Raw genomic sequence first — 26,398 nt, forward strand, 5'->3', positions numbered from 1 at the left:
GGGAGGGCCAGCGTGCGGCGGCGGCAGGCTCCCGGGGCACAGGCCGCGTAGACTTTATTCACACACTCCTACCCCCTCCTTGCGGGGCTGGGCTCGGGCGGGAGTCCTGGTGCCGGGCGGGGGCGACGGGCGGGGCGGCGGGCGGGCTCACAGGTGCCGCGCCCGGTGCCGCAGCACGTCCGTGGGCGTGAGCAGGAAGTCCTCCCCGCAGGCCTCGCAGTGGTAGGGCCGCTGCAGGGCAGACGCCTTCGGGAGGGGCGCGGGGGTGGCTTCCTCAGCCCCTAGGAGAGAGGAGTCCGAGGCTGGGGGCGGGGGGGGGCTCAGGCTTTCTCCCGGCCCCGGGCTCTCCGTCCTCTGGGAAGCCTTCCTGGATTAACACATGCACACAGGCAAGTCTTTACTCTGTGTCTCTTGTTGTGTCTCTGTCACCCCCTGGGACACCCACTGCTGCCTCCCGGACCAGCCCTGGCGGGAGGTGTGCGGTGCATGCCCGGGGTGACAATGGGGGTGCGTGGCCGAGACAGAGAAAAGAACGACAGACACAGCGGAATGAGAAAGAGGGGACGCTCTGGGCCCTCCCATCCCCGGCTCCTGGTCTCTGTGACAAAGCCTGATGTGGCTCCAGCCGGGGTTGTCAGTCCCCAGGTGTCGAGCGGATGAACGCCCAGCCTCGCAGGAAACCACCGCGGGAGGGGCGGGCGGACACAGTGCCCCGGCCTCCCCCACATTCTTACCCGGGGGGCTGTCCTGCGGGGCCTCGGGGCACGTGTTCTCATGGGCCACGCGCTCCAAGGGCGTCAGGGGCATGTGCAGGCCACAGTGGGGGCAGGTCCAGAAGGTGCGGAGACAGTCGCTGTACAGGTCCGTGTCGCTCTGGGGCAGGAAGGCTGCATCAGGACGTGGCCCCGTCCCAGAACCCCTCGGGGTCGGGAGGCCCCATGCTGAAACCACGTCCTTGCACTAAGATGCGACGTGGCTGGTGGGGAGGCCGGCACTCCCTCAGATCCCATCTTCAGGGGCGGGGGGCTGATGGGTCAAGTGGGGTCCATGCTTACCGCGAGGCAGTTGTAGGTGAGGAAGTCAGTGACTGCGTAGCCCCCTTTAGTGGGGTGGGGGGAGAGGGGAGAACTGCCAAAGAGGCCGGGGAGACTGGGGGCAGTGGTGATGGTCTGGGGTCCCACATATAGGTTCTGGACTTCAAGCCCTGTGAGCCGCCGGAGGCTGTAGGGAACCTGGGGAAGGAAGGACAGGAAAGGAGAGATCGACTCAGGGAGACACTGTTGGGGCACCTGGATCCAGCTGTGCCTGAAATGAGACCCTGGACGGTTCAGTAAGAGGGCCAACTGCTTAAGTCAATCACAACAGTCTCAGACACTGGCTACCACAGGCTTGTCTAACACACGCCCTGGTGCCCCTTCTCTGCTCCCTGTCACCTGGGGGACCACAACCAGACGTGCCACCGGGCCACCTTGCCCATCCTCACCCGGCACGTTGGTCCGATCCCCCTGCCCTGGCTCCCTGGACCCACCGCTCCAGGAAATCACTCTGGTGCACACCCTTCTCTGCGCCCCATCCGCACGCAGTAGAATCAGGAGCAATTCCCAACTCCCCGCTGACGAGGTGGGGAACTGATCTTCCCCGGTGCCCTCCGTGAACGGATGGCTACTTACAGCTTCCTTCCCCGGCCTGCACGCCCTTAACTCTTACTGAGGGTAGCTCACACAGCGCATGCAGTGGGTGCTCAATAAATGCATGTTGAACTGGTGGGGAGGGGCCCGCAGGGGCTAATGGCTCGGTCTATGGAGCTGGGCTCCCGGGGTCAAATCCTTGCTCTGCCCCTCCCCTGCTGTGTGACCTTGGGCTTGTCCTCGGCCTGTCCAGTTTGCAAACCCCCACAAGGAGCTGGAAGCCAGGCCTTCTGGACTCTGAAGCCCCGTGGCGGGCGCTCCCTCTGGCCCAGGCGGCACGTACCTTGGATGCCGCAAACTGCAACAGGTCCCTGCTCAGCTCTGCCACCTCCTTGTGGTCCACCGGAGCCGCCGCCTCCTCTTCATCCACCTCTGGCCGCCGCCGCTGGGCCTCACGGGCCAGCTGCCGGTCCAGGGCGCTTTCCCAGTGGGCCCGGAGCCGCACGGAAGCTGCCAGAAGGCGGACAGCGCTCTCACTCTCCGCAAGCTGGAGCTCCAGCCAGCCATCGGCCACCAGGCGCGAGCAGTCCCCATTGGTGTCCAGGGACCGGCTGAAGAGCAGGAGGGACTGGAAGAGAGGGGACAGGAGGTCAACAGTGGGTGTGCGGGGCAGGAGGCCAGCTCAGACCCCTGCCCACCCTTCATTCCTCCCCCTACTTGTCCGTGGACCTCATGTGTCCACCTCCCACTAAACTACTACACCCCCCCCGCCGTGTGCCAGGCCCCCTTCCAGCCTCGGCTGCAAACGAGGGTCCCTGCCCCCACAGAACGAACTTGGTACTTGGACAGACCAACCAAGGTTAAAGAGTAAAGTGTACTAGGTTCTAAGAAGTCAGGGTCATCCTCCCGTGTCACCAGAGGGCTGAGCTGACACAGATGCTCTGTCAACACCTCCTCGCTCGGCGTCCCTCCCGTTTGGACGTGTCATCACCTACGCTTTACCCCCAAAATGTACAAACAAGAACTGAACACTAGTTGACGGACAGACGCTGAGGGCCCTGACTCCAGCCCGTTTACTTTAAAATGCGTCGGGAAGTGGAAAAAACCCCGGCTATTGTAGCGGACTGCTGGGGGGACACAGTGACGGATCTGCTCCGCCTGCTGTTCTCCTTTTGTGTGTGGGAGAGACGCCCCATCAGACCCCAAGCGTGCGGCGGAGGACCTCCGCTCTGAATCCTTGCTTCCTCGCCGAAGTCCCACCCGGCGCCGCCCCGCTGCCCCACGACCCCGCTCTGCTCCTCTCTAGCGCTGCTGGGGGCACCTGGCGTTCTCGCCCCTATTTCTTGGTGTTTCTGTCTACTGTCTGCCTCCCCCACGCCTCTGGGAGCCCCAGGGATGCGGGCCGTGTTGGGATTCCGGTCACGACCGCATCCCCAGCACCTAGATCAGGAAGCGCTCGATCGTGTTTGAGTGAAGACGAACCGAGCAGGTTCGAGTCAGCATTCCGGGCGCAGGCGGAGAGCACGGCGCCGGCAAAATCTCCAGAGGCTCAGGGAGCCCGCGGGCTTTCTCCCTTCCCTCTGCATTCCCCGGGGTTGAAGCGAGGGGGCCTGGTCACGGGGACCCCCAGCTGACAGGCAGAGGAGCCATGAGGTGTGGCGTGGGGCCCCGGAGCTCTGGCTCGGTCCCCTGCTCACTGTGCGGCTCAGACAAGCGACATGCCCCCCGAGGCTCGTGGCGGCGTGCAGAACTCACGGGGTGGGGCAGCTAATGCCGGCAGGACTCTCCCTTCCTAGCTCCAGACACATACCCCGATCTATCCGCAACCCAAGCGTGTCCTCGGCCTCCACCCGGGGCCAGCCACCACCCTCTCCTCCCCAGATGACTGCAGTTGCCTCCTTGCTGGGCTCCTGCTACTGCCCCACATCGGACCCTGTTCCAGCTCTGCTCAAACCCTCCGGGGGGTGGGGGTTCCAGCCTCTCCGACCTCATCTCTCTGACTCCAGCTCCAGCCACTCGTCCCTTCACCACCTCTGGTCCAGCTGTTCCCTGGGCATGGTGGGCATGTGTGTGCCTCAGGGCCTTTGCACTTGCTGTTCCAAGACACTCTTCTCCCTACGTATTCTGTGGCTCCTTCCCTCCCTTCTTCCCTTGTTCCACTGCACCTTCTCGATGAAGCCCAAACTCTGATCACTTCATATTATAGCCTGTTCCCTACCCTCACCCCCCCCCAACCCCCTTACCCTATTCATTTTCCCCAAATATTCCTCATCTGCTAACATATCATGGAGCACTGCTTTACTGTCCTTATTACCATCCTCCCCAGCTGGACGTGAGCTCTGGGACAGCGGGAACCGGGTCTGGTCTTATTCACTGCCTGCAACAGGTCCGGGGCACACAGCAGGTGCTCAGCAAGTGCTTACGGAATGCAGACACGAATGCAGAGCCAGCAGCCAGCTGGGGGAGGGCAGCTCTTCGGGCCCACCCCGGCCTCCTGCCCCGGGGACACAGTCGTCATAGACCTGCGAGTCGGGCTGCGCGGGGCTGGGACCCACCTGCAGAGCGGGGACACGGACGCAGTTCACCAGGTAGGGTTTGTTGGTCTCCAGCAGGGAGACAAAGGCGAGGAGCTGGTGCTTGCTGCTCATCTTGTCCTTGTCATCTGAAACAGTCCACAGGGCAGCTCAGGGCACCCGCCACCCGATCTCCTACCCTCAGCAGCCCCTGCGCTGGTCTGTCCCCCCCAAGGGCTGCCAGTCCCCCCAGGGCCATTTACACACATTAAGAAATACTGCTACTTTCGTTAGGTGCGATAGCGTTCTCGTAGTGCAAAAAAAAAGTCCTTATTTTTACACTTCTAAACGATAGGACGTCTGGGATCTGATCCCAGCAAAAAGGAGAAAAACGTGAGGTGATGGAAGACACGGGGTGGCAGGAAGCTGGGTGAGGGTACCAAGGGCTCGTCCCATTCTCTACTTGGATGGGGTCTGGGATTTTTCAAAATGAAAAAATAAAGGGGAAAAACAACGTAACAGGAAGAGGATGAACTGTCTAGGAATTTACAACAGTTAAAGATCTGAGAGCAAAGTTTCAAATTCTACCTTTGATGTTTAAAATCATAAACCTTAGCTTTTGGGGTTAACGTTGACATTTTAATGCGGTTACTTTGTTTACAAACAAGGACAGAGAGGAGTTGCGTCCCAGAGCTCGTGCCTGTGCTTTGGGGAGGGCGCCCGGCCGGGACCCCGCCTGGCCTGCTGCGGCCTCAGCCGGCTGCTCCCTCGGGCCAAGCGCCGGGACGCTGCCTTCCGTGCCCCTGCGGCCAGGGGAGCCCCCCCCGGGGCAGGACCAAGCCGGGGTGTTCACAGGGCCCACGGGACAGGTCCCCTCTACTCACGAAAAGCTCCGGCCTCCGGGGGTGTGGCCACAGTGCCCCATCAGCCGCTGCTGCCACCGCCACGGGGGGGCGGGCTCCGCGTGGGAGCGACTCCCCAAGAGGTCTGGCTTTAGGACCCTGAAGGCCCCACACCTGCCGCTCCCATGTCGGCAGCCCCAGCAGAGGCAGACTGTGGGTGGGAGCCAGGGGGTAACCCCAGAGTGTAAGGGACACCCCGAGGTCCCTGTCCCTCCGCCCCTCCCCTCCCGAGGGATTCTGCTCTCCCCGCCTGCGCTCACAGTACCTCGGCTGGCCTGGCCGGCCCCGGCCTCCCGCTCCTGCGTGTGCAGAGCCTCGGGGCTGCTGGCAAAGATGCACGTGGGGTGCAGCACGGTGCCCTGCTGGGACTGCGTGTGGAACATCTGCAGAGGCCAAAGGCGGACGCCAGGTGACAGAGGCCCTAGGACCTACTCCTCCACTGCCCAGAACCCTTCTCCTCCACTCTCTCGGCCAGATTCCCCCGTCCATGTCTCCACTCAGAAGTCCCCTCTTCCAGGAAGCCTTCTCTGACCCCCCCACACTGCACCGGAGCCCCGGGAGGGCAGGGCCAGGACTGGTCCCATAGCCGCCGAGTCCTCAGCACCGAGCAGGGCTGGGAAGGCGTGCTGAGAGACGACGCGCACGGAGGAGGCCCACCTGGTCCGAGTCCTTGCGGCTGCTGTTGAACGGATCCGGGACGGCGAGCTGCGGGTAGAGGCCCCGGGCCAGCACCAGCTTGAGCAGGGCCAGCTGGTCCCGCGTCAGGTCCTGGGCTGAGCCGGTGGCCGCCTGCAGCTGATCCAGGCTGTGCCGCAGCTGGAACTTCACGTCCTGGGGGAAGCGCGGGGTGGGGGGGGATGGTGGGTTCCTGGGGGGCCCAGCCCGGTACCCAAGGGGCTGGCGCTAGGACACGTGGACCCCAGGGTGCTGCCGAGTGCGGGGCCCAGGTCCTGTCCACGAGCCGGGTCTCCTGAGCAGAGCGCAGCCCACCTGGATGTCCACGCCGTCGCCGGGCCCCTGGTCCTCGTCGCTGGATCCGCCGTCCAGGTCCCCCCGCAGCCGCAGCACCTTTCGCCGGCGCCCCCCGCCCTCCTCGTGCTGCCGCTTCAGCTGGTACAGGGCCCTGCGCTCGCGGCGCTGCTGCAGCCGACGGCAGCTGTCGCCTGGTGTCGCGGCCTGCGCCCGGGCCAGCAGCCCGTGGTCCTCCAACAGCTCCTGGCGGGGGGGGGGCCCGGGTGAGGGACACAGGGCCTGCCACCCGCCGGCCCCTCTGTTTTGGAGGACACGGGACGTCATGTCTGTGTGACACAGAGAGAGGGGCCCCTGCCTCTCACTACCCTCTCGGGGTCCACAGGCCAGCACAGAGTGAGGTGCCGAGAACGGCCTGAACATCCGCGGTCCCCGATGCGGGGGGGGGGGGGCGCCTAAAATTGCATGGTAGGCCACGGTCGGGTCACCACCCCCTCCGGGCCTCAGTGTGGCCATCCGCCATCACGGGCAGTGATGACACCAGGGACTCGCCCTGTCCTAAAGGCTCTTCGTGTATTAACTCATTCAATCCTCAGAGGACGGCACGGAGGCCGAGGCCCAGGGCCGTGCAGGAACTTGCCCAGGATCGCACTGCTAGTGAATGACGGAGCTGGGACTTGCCACGGGGACGTCCGCTCCGGATCTGATGTGCCAGCCATCGCCCCCTGCTGCCTCCGAGAGCTCAGCACCCCTGCTCCAGGCGGCCAGGTTCTTCGTGAGGATGTAGCATGTGACCGCTGACCCTGTCTACTTCTCCAGGAAGCCCTCCTGGACTTCCACCCCCTTTGACTCACCCAGGCCACCCCACGTCTGAGTGTCTGAGGGTTGCGGGAGGTGGGTGTAGGGTGGGACTCCGATTGCTCCGTCAGAGAAGGAAAGGGGTGGTGTACCCGCACTCACTGCCCCTCCCCCACCCAGCCTCCCAGCTTTGGTCCCGAGCCTCACCTTGAACTGGCGCCGCAGGTTGGCCATCTCATACAGCCGGTGCTCCTCTATGCCCCGCTGGCGGCACCACTTGCGTGAGTTTCTGCTCCGTTCGGATTTCACCTGGGTGGAAAACCGGACACCAGGGGGTCAGGGCCTAGCCGGCTGGGGAAGGGTGCAGGGGCTGACCCAGCTCCCAGACGCCCCCAGCACAGGCCCAAACACCAGCCCCTGAAGAATAAGAGGCAGGGACACGTGTGTTCTCCTTCTTCTTCCAGGTCTCAGCGCCACCGCCCCTCCTACAGGAAGCCCTTGCAGACCACACCGGGTCACACATCCCCTCTGGGCTCCCCCAGCCCCCTGGACTGCCTATCACAGCCCGTTCTCGGTGGTCACAGTCCGGGGACAGGTCTGCCTCTCTGCACGGGACTGTGCAACCCAGGAGGGCAGGGCCACGTGCTTTTAGTCACCACCAGTCCCCAGCACTGCCCGGCACAGGGCCAGGCCCAGAGCACGTGCTGGATATACACGTGCCACCCTAGGAGTGTGTGGCCCTCCCCTGGGTGGCAGGGCTTTTATTCAGCGCTTTAAAAACCCCAGCCTCGGGCGCCTGGGTGGCTCAGTTGGTTAAGCGACTGCCTTCGGCTCAGGTCATGATCCTGGAGTCCCGGGATCGAGTCCCGCATCGGGCTCCCTGCTCGGCAGGGAGTCTGCTTCTCCCTCTGACCCTCCCGCCTCTCATGTGCTCTCTCTCATTCTCTCTCAAATAAATAAATAAAATCTTTAAAAAAAATTAAAAAAATAAATAAATAAAAAAAACCCCAGCCTCGGGCGCCTGGGTGGCTCAGTCGTTAAGCATCTGCCTTCGGCTCAGGTCATGATCCCAGGGTCCTGGGATCGAGTCCCACATCGGGCTCCCTGCTAAGTGGGGAGTCTGCTTCTCCCTCTGCTGCTCCCCCACACTTGTACATGCACACTCTCTCTCTCTCTGAAATAAAAATCTTTAAAAAAATAAAAACAACCAGCCTCCCCTTGGGGCTGGGCCCTGGGAATGAATGGTGGAGACAGGGCCCTTCCAGTTTGCAGAGGGCTCGGGGTCCTCGGCGGGGTAGCGGGCCTCCCCTGGCCCCACGCAGAATGTCACAGACGGGGTGGCCCTGCCGCCGGCCTCACCTGCACCCAGGCGTTGAAGACATTGAAGAGCGTGAAGGGGTCCCCCTGGTCACTCTCCAGGGGCCGCCGTGCCGCCGCACACTCCGGGTGGCTCTGGGCACTGCGGGTGAAGGGCGACTGGACGCTTAGGGCAGCCGCGATGGTGAGCACGGGCTCCGCCAGGTGGAACATGGAGCCCAGGATCAGCATCTTCCCTGGCAGGGCGGGGAAAGAGGTGTGCGGACACCGAGCTGAGCCTCCTGGGCTCTGGGACGGCCACCCCCCACCCCCAGCCAGCCCCAAACCCCCTCCACCTGGCCCGCAAAGGCCTCGGGAGCCACAGGGACAGAATCAAGCCCACACTCTGCTTCCCAGTCACGTGAGTTTGGGCAAGGCCTCAGTTTCCCCATCTGTAGGCCGGAGGTCACCTCAGTCTCACTGCCTCGGGCCCCAGGTGGGCACTGTCTGAGAGCTGGCTGCTGTCGGCAGCACTGCCCCCACCCACCTGGCTCTCCTCTCTACAACGGATGCCCCCATACCCCCCTCCTGGCTTCGTGTTCCTTCCGGCACTCGCTCTGACCCCCCGCGGTCTCTCCCTCCTCCCTCCAGAACGGGACTCCACATGAGCCCCAACAGCCGGCCCAGCACACCGCGGGCACTGACTTCCGCGCCTGCCTCCGCTGGACCCTCTCCTGCCATCTTCGTTTAATTCAAGGTGGAGGTGGGGGGAGAGGGGAAGTGGGGGAGTGGGAGCAGGGAAGACAGGGAAAGACGGAAGCAGCAGGCCCCTGGTCCGCACCACCAGGCCCTCGCCTGCCTGCCCCGTGCTCAGCGGCCTGCGTAACACGCGTCTGACTCAACTTCTCTGGTCCCCTTGGCTGCCTTTCTGGAAAGTTCCTGTTACACATCTAGCCTCGTAAAATAAAGCTGGGCAAGAAAACGAGGCTGTCCCAGAACTCTCTAGCTCTGTCCCTTGGGCAAGTCCCTCCGTTTCTCTGCGCCTCTGTCTTCCTGTCGGTGAAATGGGCTAACGGCGGCGTCTGGCTGCCGTGAGAACGGACCGTGCCGCACCGGGAAGCACTCGGCACCCCACCTGGCGCAGACGAAGCACGGTGACTGAGCCATCCGGGCCCGGAGCCTCCCGGCACTGAGTCCCCGCGGGGCTTGGGGACCAACAGTGTCCGCCTGGCTGGGGTGCCTCCCAGCTCTGCCCACAGCATGACCCTGAGCAAGTGAGCGACAACCTGTCTCTGAGGCTGGAGTGAGTTACTCCCACGTCACGCGGACCCAATCCAGGCCCTGTTGCCTGCTTGCTCCAGGCCCTTGGGTGCAGATCTTTGTCCCTGGCCAACCTTCAACTTCCTCGTCTGTACAGGAGGGGTGACCAAAGGCCCTCCCCTCCCCAGCTGAGGGTGAAATGACAGAAGGCCCACAGAGCCTTTCACTGACACACGGCCAATGCTCACAGAACGTTCTTTTTCTTCTCAGATCGGATTCCCCTTGCTCTAGCCCTGTGTCCCCAAACAAACAGAACCACCTTCATAACCACGAGAGGCCCTCAGGGTCGGTGGTCCCCAGGCTCCTGTCCCCCCTGAAGCTCCAGGATGGTGCACTGATGGGGACGTTAATGATGTTAACATGGGCAGAAGGTTCTGGGGAGCATCATGCCCAGCCAATAGTGCCACAAGGAGTCCTGCTCGCCTGGGAATACTCTGCGGGCCACAGAGCCTCTAGAAGGTCTTGAGTCAGGAGAATCAGACCAGAACACACGTCAGTCAGCGAGCTTCTCAGAAGGGGCAGGGATGACTCAGAGATGAGCAAGAGGAAGAGGCAGGCCATGTTGACATCCTTACGACACCAAGAGAGGGGACACCAGGGTGGAGCTGGGAACAGGGTGTGTGGGGGAGAGAGGGGCCTGTTTGTTTACTGCTGTACCCCAGCGCCCGGAACAGGGAACTCGTGACCGAACCGACGGGGCCCAGAGAAGGGACAGGCCGGCCCTACGAGTCGCTCAGAGCGTGAACGGTCCCCGCAGCCACTCCCAGCGCCCTGGGCGACCACTCTGAAGGAAGTCCTCACCAATCACAACATCCACCGGCAGCTGGGCCAGTAGGGACCCGATGGGGGTGAGGGCCTCGGAGCTGTCCAGGGCCCCCTGGTCCCGGAGGTAGAGGATGGCCGTTTCCAGGCTGGCTGGTGGTGGGGGCTCGATGAAAGGGAAGGTTCGTGGGTCCCCCACGTTCATGCTCTTCATCTGGAATGATAGTTGAGCCCCCCAGGAATGGGGGACACGGGAGTTACTGTGGAGCACTGGCCGGGGGCTCACAGATCACAAACTCATGCTACCTTAAAACTCCCAATGCCAAGGCCCTCTGCACGGGGCAGGGGAGAAGGGCCACTGTCTGTCTGTCTGTCCAGCACCTCTTCTCCCGGACCCTGGCCGCACAGCAAGCCACAGGACCTAAGCTGGACCAATCTTGGTTTCTCAGCCCCTCAACACAGCAACCGAGCAAGGAATGAGTATGGGACCTGAGCTGGGCCAATCAGGATCCTCCCAGGGACGTTTGCAAACGGACAGTGGGAGAGAGAAGTTCTGGCTTCCTCTCTGGTTGTGAGGGGCCAGCGTGGAAGCCCAGAGCTGCTGGGATTATTTTTCCCTTGCCTGGAGATTAGCCCAAGCACAGCAGATGAAGAAGTCCTCAGTCATTCCTAAGCCAGACCACCCCCCACGATGGATGCACAACCTCGTGAAATCCTCTTTTCTGCTCACGGTAGTTTGAGTTGGGTTTCTCTCACCGTGGACCAAAGTGAATCCTCATTAATTCAGAGGTCCAGAGGGGCAGCAGGGTGTGGGGGAATCAAGTAAAGCAGGCACCCATCACCGGGCCTGGCAAGGCGGAAGCAACCATCCCCTCTCTGGACCGAATGGAGGAAAGGTGGGCGTGGCAGCTCACGGGCCGGGAGAGAGCGGGAAGGAAGCTCAGAGGGCCCAGGGGCTCTAGCCAACCTTGCTGCGAGGTCATCTGCTGACCTGGGCCTCATCCGGCGGGCACCACAAGCTCGGGCTGGCCACCCAGCAAGCAGCCGGTCCACCTCCCTCCCTGCTGCCCGGACAAACACCCAGGGCCCATGAAAAAAAAAAAAAAAAACCTTCACGTTAGAAGCTCTGGGTGAGGGGTAAGGCCAGATTTTTTTAATTTAAGCTCTCTACATGATTCTACTGTGTAGCCGGGGCCAGCAATCCCCGCTCTGAGCTACTCAGCCAAGGCCACGGCCCTGGGCATTTCCAGGTCAACCAGGAGACACCCATGACCCAGTGCTGCCGACAAGACGGGATGGGAGAGCGGCCAGGGGCCTTCAGGGAAAGGTGCCCGGGGTCTTAAAAAGGAGACCCACGCGGAGGGGCAGTTGTTGCCTCTGCCTCTGGATGGTCGAGGCGGTGGTGATGTCCTGGCTGCCACAGCCAGGTGGCACGCATGAGGCCGGCTCGGAGCGCGACAGCCCCAGATGGAACCTGGGCTCTGACCGCCTGGGACACACCTGGGGCAACTTAAATCACGTCTCTGTGCGACTGGTTCCTCGTCCAGAAACTGGGACGATAAGACTACCTCCCGTCTAGTTTTTGCGGGGATCCAAACAGTTCTACACACCGAGCACGGCGCCTGGCCCACAGCGAGGGCGAGGCAAGCGCTCTCTATCCAGCGTCACCTTTGCCATCACTGTGCTTGGAAGAGCCGCTGACGGACGGAAGATGGAAAAGGCTAGAACGAGCCCGAGCCCCGTAGGACATCACTGACCCACTTAAACAACCGAGCCTGCCGCCTCCCCATCTGGGGACTGCTCCGCTGTGAAACGGTCCAGCGTCCGTATCGGTCAGGCCCCACGGGTCAGGAACTCACACAGTGGGCCCCAAGCAGCATTTTTGAAAAATGAAATCAAGGCTGGAGTGAGTTACTCCCACGTCACGCGGGCCCAATCCAGGCCCTGTTGCCTGCTTGCTCCAGGCCCTTGGGTGCAGATCTTTGTCCCTGGCCAACATCATTAACATCAAAACAGGAACTACGAGGGTGCATCACCCACAGGGAGGGGGCTGGTTGGTGCTCCCGGCCGCTGCCGCCCGGGGGAGCCTGCTGTGGAAGCCGTCGGCCCTTCCTCTTCTGCCCGAGCCCAGAGCCCAGAGCCCACACCGGCCGCGGGTGTGAGCGCTAACCAGGGCAAGGCGAGTGGAGGGGCCTGGCCCTCCAACCCTCCCACGCTCCCTCCCCTCCGCCGGAGCCACACAGGGAAGGGGCCTGGGTCCCCAAAGAAAAGAAACCGCCCAGCAGCCCGAGGACCGAGGTTCTGGTGTCGGCGCTCGGCCAGTGGGCCCATCTGGCGCAGCTGCCTGATGGAAGCAAAGCTGACTAATGAGCGAAGAGCCAGGACATAAAACGTACGGAGAAACCCCGGTTTCAAGAGCCACTTCCGGGCGGATTTTCTGTCCCAGCCGAAGGCATTCTGACGGAGTCACGAGGTTTTTCCCACGAGCCTGTGGACCCGGGGACAACCCTCCCCTCGCCAGGGGGCTCGCACGTTTGGAAGCCATGAGCCCCCGTGCCCTTCCCGGCCCCGAAAGCCCAGGCTGGGTCCCGGCTGAGGCCCCTCCCTGCCCAGGCCTTACCTGCAGCACCAGCGCGCCGAGCGCCACCCTCCGGATCTCGGGGACGGGGTAGGGGGCGAAGGCGTCGTAGTCGGACTCGGCATAGAGGCGGAAGCAGACCCCGGGGCCCGTGCGGCCGGCCCGGCCCTTCCGCTGCTCGGCGCTGGCCTGACTGATCCAGAACTCCTGCAGCCGCTGCAGCTTGGCCTGCGGGTCGTAGCCCATCTCCTTCACCTTCCCTGCACGGGGATGGGAGACTCGGAGCGGCAGCCACGGGGCGCGGGGGGCCCCCTCCGCTCGGTCCCTGACGCCCTCGCCTCCTTCATTCCACTGACGCAGACCGGGAGCTTGTTTAGCCTCGACCCTGACGCTTCGTTGATTTAGCCTTTTGTTTCCTCACTCCCCCATCTCTTGCCTGTGTATCCAGCAGCCCGTCGTCCCACTGTTATTATTAGGCACCTGCTGTGTGCCAGGCAGCGTGCGAGGCGCCACCGTGATCGCTGTCCCTGCTGTCCCAGGGCTGAACAGAACAGAGTTCATCGACTCTAAGACCAACTCTGTCCACTTTCACGGTCTCTGAAAACGGGGCGCACCTTGAGAGCAAAGCCACGTCCACATTTAATGGCCGGCATTTTTAAATTTTGATGGTACGTAAAGTGACGGAATGCTTCACCGCGGACGGCGTCCCAGGTTCGGTACGACAAGCTCACTGCTAACACAGTGCTCGCTCGGCGCCAGGCACCATCCGCAGGACCCAGGGGAAGAATTCACTCGCTGAATCCTCACAACCTGAGGGAGGCTCTGCTACTCTTGTCATTTTACAAATGAGCAAACACACATGGTCTCAGTGACACGACCTTGGTCACATAGCCAGGCTGGCCCCAGCGTCTCCCAACCGCTACAATGACTTCCCAGACAACGGTCCAGTTGGGAAGACAGAAAAGAAATAGGTCAACAGATATGAAATATAAGGCCCATATTCTGGGGAACAACAGGTCTCATAAGGAAAGCAACAGCGGCAGGAGGAGGGGGGATCACAAAAGTGGACAAGGTAGGCCTCTCTGATGGCGGCACATTTATGCAGGCCCTGAAATGAGGGCGTGAGCCCTGTGGATATCTGGAGAAAGACTGCTCTCGGCAGGGACAACAGTAAGTGCAAAGGCCCTGAGGCAGGAGCAAGCTTGGAATGTCTGAGAAGATGTTGCTGCTGCCCCACGGCCCTAAGGCCCCCTACTCCCTGCTTTGGTCCAGAGTTCCCTGACTGCACTTGCACATCTCCAGACCCCACACTTCTCTCTAGGGCCTGAGGGGTGGCGGGGAGCAGCTCTTACCAGAATCGACTACAAAGCGGATCCCATCAATGGTGACAGAAGTCTCGGCGATGTTGGTGGAGAGGATGCATTTCCGAACTCCAGGGGGGGCCACGTCAAATACCTGGGGGGACAGAGGAGGAGGTGACATATGAGACTAGCTGACCCTTGCTGACCCGTGTCCGGTGGCCTCCCTGACGACTCCTGGATGGCCCACAGGCATGTCACACCCACCTACAGTATCTCGAATAGCCTCAGCGCCTCCCACTGAACACCTTCCTCCTCCTCGGGTCCCCATCTCAGAGACGGCTCGTCATCCACCACTCCACGTGGGCCAGGAATCTGGGCTGTCCTGGCTCCCCTGCTCCTCCCCCCTCCAGCCACACCTGCACGTCTTGAACGTTTCCGAAATTCATTCCGTTCTCCCCAAACCCACAGCCTTGCCCTGGTCCAGGCCCTCGCTTCCCACCCAGGTCCTGCCCCAGCCTCCTCCCTGGTCTCTGGCCTCCCATCCATGATCACACACAGCAGAGGGATCTGCTAAAGCACAAACTGGCACTGCTCCCCACCTTGCTCAGAACCCCCCCAGGGCTCCCAGGAGCACTCAGGACAAAGCCCAAGCACCACACTGGGTCTTCAAGGCCCTGCGGCTTAGGCCTGCCCACCTCTCAGTGCCACCCGGCCTGCCTTCCCCATCACAGTCTGGACCCCAGACACCCTGCAGGTGGTCTCCCAGGGGCCCCACCTTTCTCTCACCGCAGGCCCTTTGCACAAGCCCTTCTCTTAGGCCCAAGAGACAAACACAGTGGTCAAGAGTGGGGGGTCCGCAACTAGGCCTGGGGGCCAGAACCAGCCTTCTGTTTTCTGTGAATCAAGTTTTAACACAGCACAGGCTCACCTGGGGCAGTCTGCGGCCGCCTTCCTGCTGTAATGGTAGAGTGGAGGAGAGCCGGAGACGAAATGGCTCACAAAACCTATGACTTTGGGGGCACCTGGGTAGCCCAGTCGGTTAAGTGTCTGACTTCAGCTCAGGTCATGATCTCGGGGTCCTGGGATGGAGCCCCATGTCGGGCTCCCCGCTCAGCAGGGAGTCTGCTTCTCCCTCTCTCTGCCCCTCCCCCTGCTCATGCTCTCTCTCAAATAAACAAACCTACAACTTTGTCCTCCCTGGCCCTTTACAGGAAGTTGGCAACCTCTGGTTAAGAGCGTGGGCTCTGGTGCCAAACTACCGCGTTCCAAAGCCTGGCTCGGCCACTTACGTGACTTTGCACGAGTGCCTCGGCCCCAGCGTCTGTGTCTGTCCTGGGTAAGAGCGGCCCCTGGCAGACAGGGCTGCTGGAAGGTCTAAATGAGGCCAGGCGTGCACACAGCTGCCCACTCTGGCCGGCACCCAGCAATGCTCCACACACCTTAGCCAGGACACTCTTCTCCCTGCCCCCTTCCTAGGCTGGGGCTTTCTCGGGTCTCAGTTTTGAAAGTTTCTTCCTCCAGGAAGCCTTCCCTGAATCCACCACAACTGTGCTCTCACAGAGCTGTGCCTGTTTCCAGAACTTTTCCTTTTCCATTTGTAAATTATCATTGCTTGCCAGCTCCCTCCACAGACCGGCAGCTACTCGAGGGGAAGGGCCATATCTTGGCTCCCAGTGTGTCCCAAAGAGCCCCCTTGGCGCAAGGGGAGGCACTAAGGAGGTGCTCAAAGGTGGTTTCTTCAATCAACCAATGACTGACTGTGACCTGAAGGGCCTCCCCCCCCCCCCCCCCGCCCCAGAGAACCATGGTAGTCAGCCTCCACAAAGGCCCCAATGCGGCTCGCCTCCCGGGATCCACACCCTCATCCAGTACCTTCCCCCTGACCAGAGCAGCCCAGGTCAACTAACAGGACACTGCAGACATGACGGGCCGTGATGCCCAAGGCCAGGCCATAAAGGACGTTGTGGTTTCTGCTTGGGTCTCTTGGGGAGAGCCAGCCACCATGCTGGGAGGACACTCAAGCAGCCCACGTGGAGGGAAACTGAGGCCCCCAGCCAACAGCCCGCCATGTGAGTGAGCCCTCTTAGAGGAGGGCCCTCCAGCCCCGGGCAAGCCTTCGGATGGCAGCCCACACCTCAGCTGCACCCTCCGGAGAGAGCCTGGGCTGGAGGCACCCACCGAAGCCTCTCGCGACCTCCTGACCTGCGGGAGTGATGTGAGATGGTGAACACTTACTCTTCTAAGCTGCTAGGTTTGGGGGGACTCTGTTACACAGCAACAAACAACTACCAGGGTGACCCGACGGCCTCTCTGACGGCCCCCTCCCGACCCTTCCCCACACCCAGCTCGCAGACTCCCACCTCCACACCTGTGCTCGAATCGGGCCTCCCCTCCCCCCCATACAGCCAGACGCGCCCCGCCCCCCCCCGGCCTGGCCACACGTGGTACCTTGTCCTGGTCGGCCACGGAGAGGGTGCTGTGCAGGGGCAGCACCACCCAGCGCTGGGTGCGGCCGGCGTAGGTCTGGGCGGCCTCGAGGACCGAGCTGATCTCTGCCATGCCGCTGAGGAAGACGAGGACGTCGCCCCGCTCCTCGGGGGGGTACTTGCTGTCGATGGCCTCCAGCACCCTGAGGAAAGGCCGAGGGTCCAGCCTCCCGGACTTGGACGCTGCTGGCCCCGCCTCCTGTGGCTGGTACACGACCTGCGGGGAGACGGCCCCGGGCAGGGGCGCGCCTGTCACCCGAGCACAGGGCCACAGGGCAGGGAGACCCCAGGCTGCGGGAGACGGCGGGGACCCCTCAGGCAGCACCTGGCGCCCTCGAGTGAGTTAGTTAGAGGAGGACGTCCCAAAAGGACAGCGTATGGGGGTAACCAGGCTTCTGGGGCGCTGGGGACGTCCGAGGTTCTGCAGTCCGGGTGCCGGCCGCATGCAAGTATTTGAAGTGTGAAAATTAGCTGAGCTCCACGCGCGACACGCACGTGCCGTCGGGTTTGACAGGTAACTTCAACAACTACAGAATTTTTAAGGGTGGAGTCAGGATCAAAAGCCTAGAGAAATCACTTCTCAGACAGCATGCTCCCCCCCTCTTTTTTACAGCTGCTCGGAAGACAGACAGATGGGTATTTAGAACCCAAAACCACAAGGAGCAGTGTGGTTTCCTGGTGCTGGGAACTCCGGGGCTCCTACCAACTCTCCCTGCGAGGGAAGGGAGTGGCTTTCAAAACACAAAGAGAGCAGGCACAGACCGTCTCGGAGGGCCACCGGGAAGCCAGGCGGGAGGGGTCCACGAGTGCCACCCATGGGTGGGGGGGCGGGGAGACAGACAGGTGGGGAGGAGAAAGGGGATCCGAAAGAGCGAAGAGAAGCTGCCTGGCCCAGGGCCACATCTGGGATCCCAGCAGGATTCCAGTCCCGGCTCAGCCGCTCCGCATCTCTGAACCTCCGTTTTACCCCCAGGGGCAGAAATCCCTGGCGCAGGCCCCCCAGGGCTGTGGCGAGGGCCCTCGTGAGCTCCCCTCGTGAGCTAGCGGCTTTACTCTGATCCCCGACAAGACCACTATGCGAGCCACAGCAAACAGGCCAGAGCAAAAGGGGGCAAAGGTCAGGGTAGAAGTTTCCGGAGAAACCAAAGACCTGGGGTGGGAGGTTAAGGACGTGTGTGGAGTCAGGCCTGCCCAGGACCGCTGTGGGGACGGGGTGAGGTCGGGGGTGTCGAGTGGTGTGCGAGACCCACAGTGGCCCCAAAGACTCTGCTCTTTTCTTCCTGGGCACGCCGTCCCCTAGCGAGAGAGCGAGCACCTTCCAGCCCTCCCCACCTTGCACCAGATGCGCACGGAGAGGAGAACAAGACAACTGCAAGGTTATGTCCAACTTAAAGACAAACTGGCCTTTCCCTGGACTAGGGCTCCTTCCCTCTTCCTGCAAGCTTTGACCAGACAGACCTGGACAGCTCCCTAGAACAGTGGTGCTTGGTGCGGGGGGGGTGGGGGGGGTGTGCTGCCCCCAGGGGATATTTGGTAACATCTGGAGACATTCTGGGCCGTCACCCCTGAGGGGGAAGAATGGCGCTGGCAGCTAGTGGGAAGAGGCCAGGAAGGCTGCTAAACATCCTACAACACGCAGGGCAGCCCCCACAACCGAAGAATTATCCAGCCCAAAATGTCATCAGTGCGGAGACGGAGCAGCTCCACCCTGTGCGATGGTAGAGCAGGAGAAAGGAGGGGCCCGGGTCCCTGAATGACCACATGCAACAGAGCTGCCCAGCAGCCCGGACCAGCAGGACTGTTATATAAGAGGAACGAACTCATAGCTTTACATCACTGGGTCTCCTCCAACAAGCACCGCGCACCTGCCCAGCACATTGCAAATGCTCAGGAGATGGCAGCTTTAGAAGAGAGAGCACGAGCAAGAATATCCTTCACAGAAAGATGGGACTCTGAGCAGGAGAGAAGGGACAGGTCCAGGCCGGCCAGAGACCGGGTGGGAGGACTGGGGGACGCGGGGGCAGCACTGACCGTGATGGGGAACAGCCTCCCGGGCACCTGCACCACGGGAGCACCATCGAAGTAGCTGGAGAAGAGCGAGATGTTGATGGTGGCCGACATGAGGATGACCTTGAGGTCCGGCCGCTTGGGCAGCAGGCGCCGGAGGACGCCCAGGAGGAAGTCGTTGTGGAGGTGCCGTTCGTGGACTTCGTCCACTATCAGGACCTGGTACTGGGGCAGGCTGGGCTCCCGCTGGATCTGCCTCAGGAGCAGCCCCACCGTCAGGAACACGATCTTGGTGGCTGCCGTCCGCGTGCTCTCAAAGCGGATCTGGTAGCCAACCTGAGTTGGGGGGAGAGGGGGATGGTCAGGAGAGGAGCCCGCGCCTGAGCACCAGCCCGCATCCGCCCAAACTGAAAATCTGAGCAAATGCCCCTGCTCCCCAGCCCCCATCAGACTCTGGAGTCCAGCACGCTTGGGGCTGGACGTCACCTCTGCCGCTTAGTGCCGCTGACTCGGGGCAAGCAGTTCCGTGCCTCAGAGACATTTCCCCCCCAGATGCTGGGAGAATGGTACGTGCTCATGCACATAAAGTGTCAGCACAGAGCCTTGCGTATATACTAATTAACGATCATGGGGATAGTTCACCTTTCTTTGAGTCCCTACTCTGCTGGGAACTACTGTAAACACTGAATGGGCACCCCCTCATTTCATCCTCACAGCCACCGTGAGAAGCAAGAACCACCATTCTCACCTCACTGATGGGGAAACTGAGGTCACTCATCCAAGGCAAAACACAGTTAAAAGCAGTATTGAGAGGAAATGATCTTTTTTAAAAATTTTATTTGAGAGAGGAAAAAAGCACAGTGGGGAGGGGCAGAGGGAGAAGGAGAGAGAGAATCCCAAGCAGACTCCACGCTGAGCGCAGAGCCCCACATGGGGCTCGATCCCACGACCCTGAGATCGTGACCTGAGCCGAAACCAAGAGTCGGACGCTCAACCAACTGCGCCACCCAGGCGCCCCGTGAGGAAATGATCTTAACCCTACCTCGTATCACATACACATCAATTTCTGATAAATTATAGTTTTAAAGGTAAAAATCCTTAGGAAAAAACGTAGGATGTCCTTATGTCCTTAAAGTAGGTGGATAATCCTTAAACAGAACCCAGAGAGTGCCAACCACAGGAAGAAAATGACAGACTGAACAGTATTTAAATAAAAAGACACTGTCATCAAAAGACAGCATTCAGAAAATGAAAGACAACTCACAGAGTAGGAGACAAGATCTGCAATACACAAATCCTACAAAGGACTCGTTTCCCTCCTCTTTAAAACCCCATAAATCGAGAACAAAAAGACAACACTAAAGACAAACAGGGAGAAAGACTTGAACAGACACTTCAGAAAAGAGGATCTCCAAATGGCCAATACATACGTTCAACCCTTAGTTGTCAGAGAAATGCAAATTAAAATGTGCTACTACGATCCACCCACCCAGAAAAGCTAAAATGAGAAAGATTAACTGTAACAAGTGTAGAACACAGCACCAGTTGGGAGTGTGGATGGGTACGACCACTTCGCAAAGCGGCTCGGCAGCATCCACTAAAGCTAGACGTTCTTGCAGATCTGACGCGTCGGCGGTCACACTCCTGGCTATAGCCCTGACGGACATATGTACTGACAGACAGCAAATGGCATGTTCTAGAATGTTGATGGCAGCACCTTTCCACAAGAGCCTCAAGCTGGAGATGCCCCAAGTTCCAGTCAACAGCAGAAGGGACGAATGCCTTGTGGTGTCTTCACCAGGGGATACCAAACAGCAGCGAGAAAGAACAGTAGGACAGTGTGCACCCACACACTCTACCACAGACAAGTCCCATAAAACTAATACCGGGCGACAGAGGACAGGCACCAAAGAGAACACACTTTTTGATTCCATTTATAAAAAGTAAATAAAAGAGGCAAAATTGATCTGTGGTATTTCCTCTTTAACTCAACTGTCATAATCTAAGAGATAATCTGTCACTCAGGATAGTGACAACTCTTGGGGCCTCAGGGCAGTAACGGGGAGGACGTGGGGGACAGAGGGTTTCTGGGGTGCTGGCTACATAAATGAATTCAATTTGTGAAAATTCACTGAGCTACATAGGATACGTATTCTTCTGCTTAGAGTATTAGAATTTCAATAACGATTCTTAAGGGGCAGAGCCTGGATTAGAACCCTAGAAATCATTATAAAGAAGTAGCCTCACTCTTTTTTTTATGGCTGCTAAAAAACGAATGATTTAGGACATTTCCAATTTTTTGCTGTTACAAGTGTCATACTGGGAGGGGGGCGCCTGGGTGGCTCAGTCAGTTAAGCATCTGACTCTTGATTTCGGCTCAGGTCATGATCTTGGGATCAAGCCCCACATCGGTCCCTGCACTGGGTGTGGAGCCTGCTTGAGATTCTCTTTCTCTCCCTCGGCCGCTCCCCACGCTCGCACTCTCTCAAAAATAAAATAAAAATTTAAGAAAGTGTTATGGGTAATGCTAGTGCCTTTCTCGTTTGGACCATATTCAGGTCAATCTGTAGATCAGTCTCTCGAAGAACCGGAAGTGCTCCGCTAACTTTCATCGATACGACCATAGGGGCAACAGCCTACGCCTCGAGGTCGCGCTGGAAACACCGGGGAGCTGGTTAAGGCCCACTCACCTGGGAGCCATACTGACTGAGGCTCTCGAAGCTGACACGCTTGGCCAGGGAGATGCAGGCGATCCGCCGGGGCTGGGTGCATGCCACGTGACTGAAGCCGGCAGCCAGCAGGTACTGGGGCACCTGAGTGGACTTGCCACAGCCCGTGTCCCCGGCCACCACCACCACCTGGTGCCCCTTCAGCGTCTGCAGGATGCGGTTCCCGTACTGGGCGATGGGAAGCCCTGCCCGCCCCTGCTGCAGTTTGGCCAGCCGCCCGAACGCCTGCTTCTGGCCGAAGTCCAGGTAGTGCAGCAGGGCTCGGCGGAACTCGGCAACTCTCTCGGGGGGCTGCCTGCCCAGCCCCCGGGAGCCGCGGGTGTCGGGGCCCAGGACCGAGAGGTTGATGCGGTAGCGTGGGTCGTAAGTGCGAGGCAGGTCAGCCAGGGCTGGGACGCTGTGCTTGCGACACACGGGGTCTTTCTCCCGCTTGCTGGTGGCCTTGAGACTCTGGAATCTCTGCAAGCGTTCAAAGAAGGCCCAGAACTTCTGGCACTCCTCAGAACCCTGGCGTATATAATCCTCATCGCGGAAAAAGGCATCCTCGAAGAGGCGACGTGTCTCTGGACAATTCCAGTCCCATTTCTCGGGGGCCTCCTCCTCCCCGGGACCCCAGTGTCGGCCTCGGGGATCCCCGCCCTCCTCCGTTCTGGGAGGAGGCATGCTATCAGTGCTATCTCCAAGTCACAGTAAGAAGCCAGTGTCTGGAATAAGGAACCACGCTCTCTTCAAAGAGACAATGTCCCTCCTCATCGATGGTCCAGGACGACCACAGGCAGTGACAGAGCAAGTGCCCAGGAACCTGGCTCAAGCTGGCGACACCCAGGGCCCCTCACAACTCCTGCAGTGATCTCTGGGACAGACACCAGTCCATCCTGGGTTTTCAGGTCCAGAATACCTGGAGGAGAGAATAGAAGATACTCATTTTTAGAAACATTTCCTGAAAGCCTGCTGTTCTGGAAGCACTGGACTAGGACGGATAATATGAGTAAGGCCATCCTGAGCCCTCACATGTGGTCGTGGTCACAGGCGAGAGACAGAGAATCCAGTGACTGGGCCGTGGGAGCCCACAGGAGCTGCCTGACCATGCTTGGGAGTCAGGGAAGGATGCCCAGAGATGTCTGAGCTGAAACCTGAAGGAGGGTGGGTCACGGGGCCAATCGACAGCAGAACCTTGTCACGAGCGGCTATGACACAAGAGGGGTGCGGTATAATGAAGAGTAAGGCAAGTGTTCTTCATCTGGGGTCCCTGAGCTTCAGGACATCTAGGGACGCTTTGAAATCAAGTGCACAATTTTGCAAGGGTTAGGTTAGACGCTGTCTTTGCTTGCCTGGCACATCCCTTCCTTCCTTCCTTTTCTGGTAGCAGCACCCACCATCCCCCCTCTCCCCACCTTTGAAAAGCAGTCCTTCCTGGATTCCACACGGTTCTGATGGCTCCAAGTCAGAGAAGCCCTACTGCTTGGGCAAGCGACAAAGGCCTGGCCCATCACGGCACCCGACTCCTCCTCCTTCAACCGTTGATTGGTGTGAGAAGCAGACACATGACCCACAGGGAGCCAATCACGGCCTTTCTCTGGCATTTACACTAGGATGACTTATCAACCCGCAGCTGTCTCTAGTAGTAGCTCTTGAACCCGAGAGTCCTTCCTAGAAACCCATCCTAGAGAAAAGCCTGCGCATGGGCACAATGAAGGACGCACCAGGACGGCCACTGAGGAACTAGGAGGAGAGAAGTGGAAGAGAGAGAGAAGCTTGGCTTAGTCCACTCCAACACTCACTTCTCAGCTACACAAAAAAATGTCTTTTGGGCAAAGTTGGTTTTCTCTCAGCTGCCTAAGTCCTAACGTATGTACAATTTTCTGGAGTGAAGCCCATCACTCAGATTCTTGAAGTTTATGACCTTAAGAGCATTCAGAACCTTCCTTGGTATAGGTTTTGGAGTCAGGCAGATCTGGGTTTGAATCTCTGAATCTCCAAATCTTCATCATTTATTAGATGTGTGGCCACCTGCAAATTAACTATTTTGAGGCTGTTTTCTTCACCCATAAAATGGGGATAATACCTACTTCCAAACACCGCAATGCTTATCGCCTAGCCTGGGACAGAGGAGCTAAATAGTAACTAGAATTCAAGTCCACTCTTTCTCCCAGTGATGACTAACATGGAAAATCAGTGACAGGAACCAGGGCATACAGCCTGGAAAACTACACTCAAAAGGCCACAATTTGAGGCTCCTGGGTAGCTAATTTGGTTAAGTGTCTGACTCTTAATTTCAGCTCAGGTCATGATCTGAGTCATGGGATTGAGCCCCGCACCAGGCTCTATGCTCAGCAGGGAGTCTGCTTGAGATTCTCTCTCCCTCTGCCCCTCCCCCACCCCTCTCTAGAATAAATAAATTAAAAAAAAAAAGGCCACAATTCACCTTCGTCTGGAATTAGCAATGCTTTCATCTACTCTCCCTGCAGTCTCTCAGGGCCATCACGGAACACAGCTCAGAGATTCGATCTCTGCAGTCTCAGGGGGGAACTCAGGCCATCCCTGGGAGTAATTAGAGCCAGAAAGGGGGTTTCTGCTGATGAAGCACCTGTGAGCTGGCGGAGTGGTTTCCCACGGGAGCACATTTTCCGGTAAACACCTGGGTTAGGTGATGCTAGAGTGGCTTCATAGGTAACTCCTAATGGAGGGGAGGCAGTAAGAGGAAAAGGCCTTAGAAGGCTATGGATACTGAGCCCGGGATCCCGAGAAAAGGATCCGGAATGAAATGAAGAGCATTCCTCCCAGCTGCAAGCTGCCTATGCGCACATGGGCCCAACTGAGTACCATGGCTCTCGAGTCTCAACCTTGTAGATTTCCTGGGTCCCCTCGATTCTCCGCCACAGTGTCTCTGACCATCTCTGGGTCTCTTGGTGATGGCTTGCAGTTTCTCTGCTTCTGAGCTCTCCCCTCTCTGGCTGTCCATCCTCATGTCTCAGCCTGTTTTTTTCAGCTCACCATGCTCACCCCTCTTCCCTCTCATAGTCTGGTTGCGTCTCTCGTCGTTTCTCTTATCTTCAGGTCTGATATTCTCTCCAACCAGCCCTCTCCATTTGACCCTTTCCATTCCTCGTCGGTTCTCCAACTGACTTTCTCATTTGCTTGTTCAGTCATTTTTTTTTTTTCCTGACGCTCCATTTTTGTCTCTCTCCAGTTCCCAGTCTCTGTTACTGCCTCTCCCTGAGGCACACAGAGAGGGACACAGCGAGAGAGGGAACACAAGCAGGGGCAGTGGATGACTATTCATCTGCATTTCCCTACCTAACCTTTTGTCTCCCAGTTCTGACGCTTTACTAGCTAACAGCGCTCCTCACTTACCAGGTACTATTCTAAATCACCTATGTATATTATATGCACAACTACATACATACACACAGCTACACTTTCCTCGTGTTAAAAAGGTGCTATTTGGGGTACCTGGGTGGTAGAGCTGGTTAAGTGTCTCTTGGTTTCAACTCAGGTCATGAGATCAAGCTCCACATCGCTGGACTCTCTCCCCCTCTGCCCCTCCCTCCTTTAAAATAAATCTTAAAAAAAAAAAAGGTGCTATTATCACTCCCTATTGTACTGAGCCAACGACAGGTTAAGTACACAGTGAGACAAGGATTCAAATCCAGGGAGCCAGGCTCCCATTTATTCCTCTTCATCTTCTCAGTGTGATTCTCCGTGGTCTGGCTTTTAAACTTGACACTGTCTTTTCAGTTCTTTGCTCTCCAAGTTTACCAAATGCACCCTCTCTCCATCGAGCCCCATTTCTCCACACTCCAGATGGCTCTCTTCACTGGTCTGCCCTAATCACCCAGTTCCCATCTATCTCACTCACTTCCCACCTCCGGCTTTCTCTCCAAGTCGCTTTCCCTTGGCGGCTCTTCCCCTTTCTTAGTCCCTCCATCAGCTTTTGCCAGGTTCTCCCTATTCCACTGCCTCCATCTCTATCTATCAGTCTCTCACCACTAATGAAGAGAAATCTAAGATGGAGCTGGGAGGCCAGAAGGATGGGGGAAGCTCTCCTGCCGTTAGTACTGGAAGAACTGTCAATTATAGGCTCCAACAGAATTGCCGACAGGAAAGAATCATCAATTACAGGTGCCAACAGGGAAGGAAGTACAGCTGCATCTCCCACAAGAAAGCGACGACCCCAGCAACTCAGCCAATGAGAAACCATCAACACCCTGAACTCTTGCTCTTCTCCAACCTACTTTCCATTCAAAACAACCCCTCCCAACTTCCTCCTCCTTCTCCATAAAATTATCTTCTCTTTGGTTGGACTAGCCAATGGTTTTTGCTGTAGCTGGCTTGCCCCAAATTGCAACTCGCAGTTATCCCCAAGTAAACCCATTTAGGCTGGTAAAATAACTTTTAAGGTCAACGAGTGTTTTGTTCCTCCGTTTGAACCGCCCTCTTCCTCTGTCTCTTTCTGTTCGCTAGTTTCCCACCTCCCCAAGTTCACGGTGCGACCACATTTCTCTGCAGCCTCTGGGAGGCGCTCTGGGAGGGACCCCATCAGCTCCTTGTCCCCCATGGCCCCAGTTTGCGGCTTCCGTCCTCTCTCCGCCTCCCCGTCTCTCGGTCCCTCAGCTTCTCCGAGCTTCTTTTCGTGGCTCCCATTTCTTCCAGTTTCGAGCCTCTGTGTCGCCCAGGTGCTGTTGGGGCGCTCAGGCTCCATCTCCGTCCGCTTCTCCCGGGCCCCATGTCACCTCCAACACATGTTCTCATGTTGGAACTTCCCTCCCCACCCCTCGGCTCGCTCCCCAACTACCCAAGCCGGTCGGACACCCGCCGCCTCCGCCGCCACGGCCCCGCACAGCCGCCCCGCCACCCTCACCTCACTAACAGCCGGAATCGCTCCAACTTCCGGTCCCCAGCGCCCCTCACGCGCCCGAAGCCGCTTCTGCGCCTGCGCACGCCACCTTCCCTGCCAGGCCCCACCCCGCCTCAGGCAGAGGAGCCCGTGCGCAACTGGGAGCGGCCAAAACGCACTCTGCGCCTGCGCACAACACGCTCCAGCTCCGCCTCTCTTCGAGGGGAGCCACGGGTGACGCTGCGCCCTCTAGAGGTCGGCGGTAGCGCTGC

At 59.2% G+C, this 26,398-nt stretch overlaps 1 protein-coding gene across 3 annotated transcripts; it reads right to left on the reverse strand.

Moving 5' to 3' along the window:
* On the reverse strand, nucleotides 1-26,230 carry DHX34 (DExH-box helicase 34). Of its 3 annotated transcripts, none has more exons than XM_032388405.1 (17): nucleotides 26,151-26,230; nucleotides 21,251-22,187; nucleotides 18,585-18,896; nucleotides 16,516-16,770; nucleotides 14,119-14,221; nucleotides 12,809-13,026; nucleotides 10,228-10,402; nucleotides 8,170-8,363; nucleotides 7,018-7,119; nucleotides 6,034-6,258; nucleotides 5,701-5,874; nucleotides 5,309-5,426; nucleotides 4,184-4,290; nucleotides 1,972-2,256; nucleotides 1,056-1,232; nucleotides 735-873; nucleotides 1-281 (listed from the first exon to the last, which is right to left on the reverse strand). In XM_032388405.1, exons 2-17 carry the CDS (start codon nucleotides 21,950-21,952, stop codon nucleotides 148-150), a joined length of 3,420 nt encoding a protein of 1,139 aa, XP_032244296.1. In that variant the 5' UTR covers nucleotides 21,953-22,187; nucleotides 26,151-26,230; the 3' UTR covers nucleotides 1-147. The 3 variants fall into 3 exon arrangements, with proteins under 3 accessions (XP_032244296.1, XP_032244298.1, XP_032244297.1); XM_032388407.1 differs by having other exon boundaries at nucleotides 1-367; XM_032388406.1 differs by lacking the exon at nucleotides 26,151-26,230 and adding an exon at nucleotides 23,715-24,696.
* Nucleotides 26,231-26,398: the final 168 nt, after the last annotated feature.

Source organism: Phoca vitulina, unplaced genomic scaffold (genome assembly GCF_004348235.1).
Source record: "Phoca vitulina isolate PV1807 unplaced genomic scaffold, GSC_HSeal_1.0 scaffold52, whole genome shotgun sequence".
In the NCBI taxonomy this organism is placed as follows: Eukaryota; Metazoa; Chordata; class Mammalia; order Carnivora; family Phocidae; genus Phoca; species Phoca vitulina.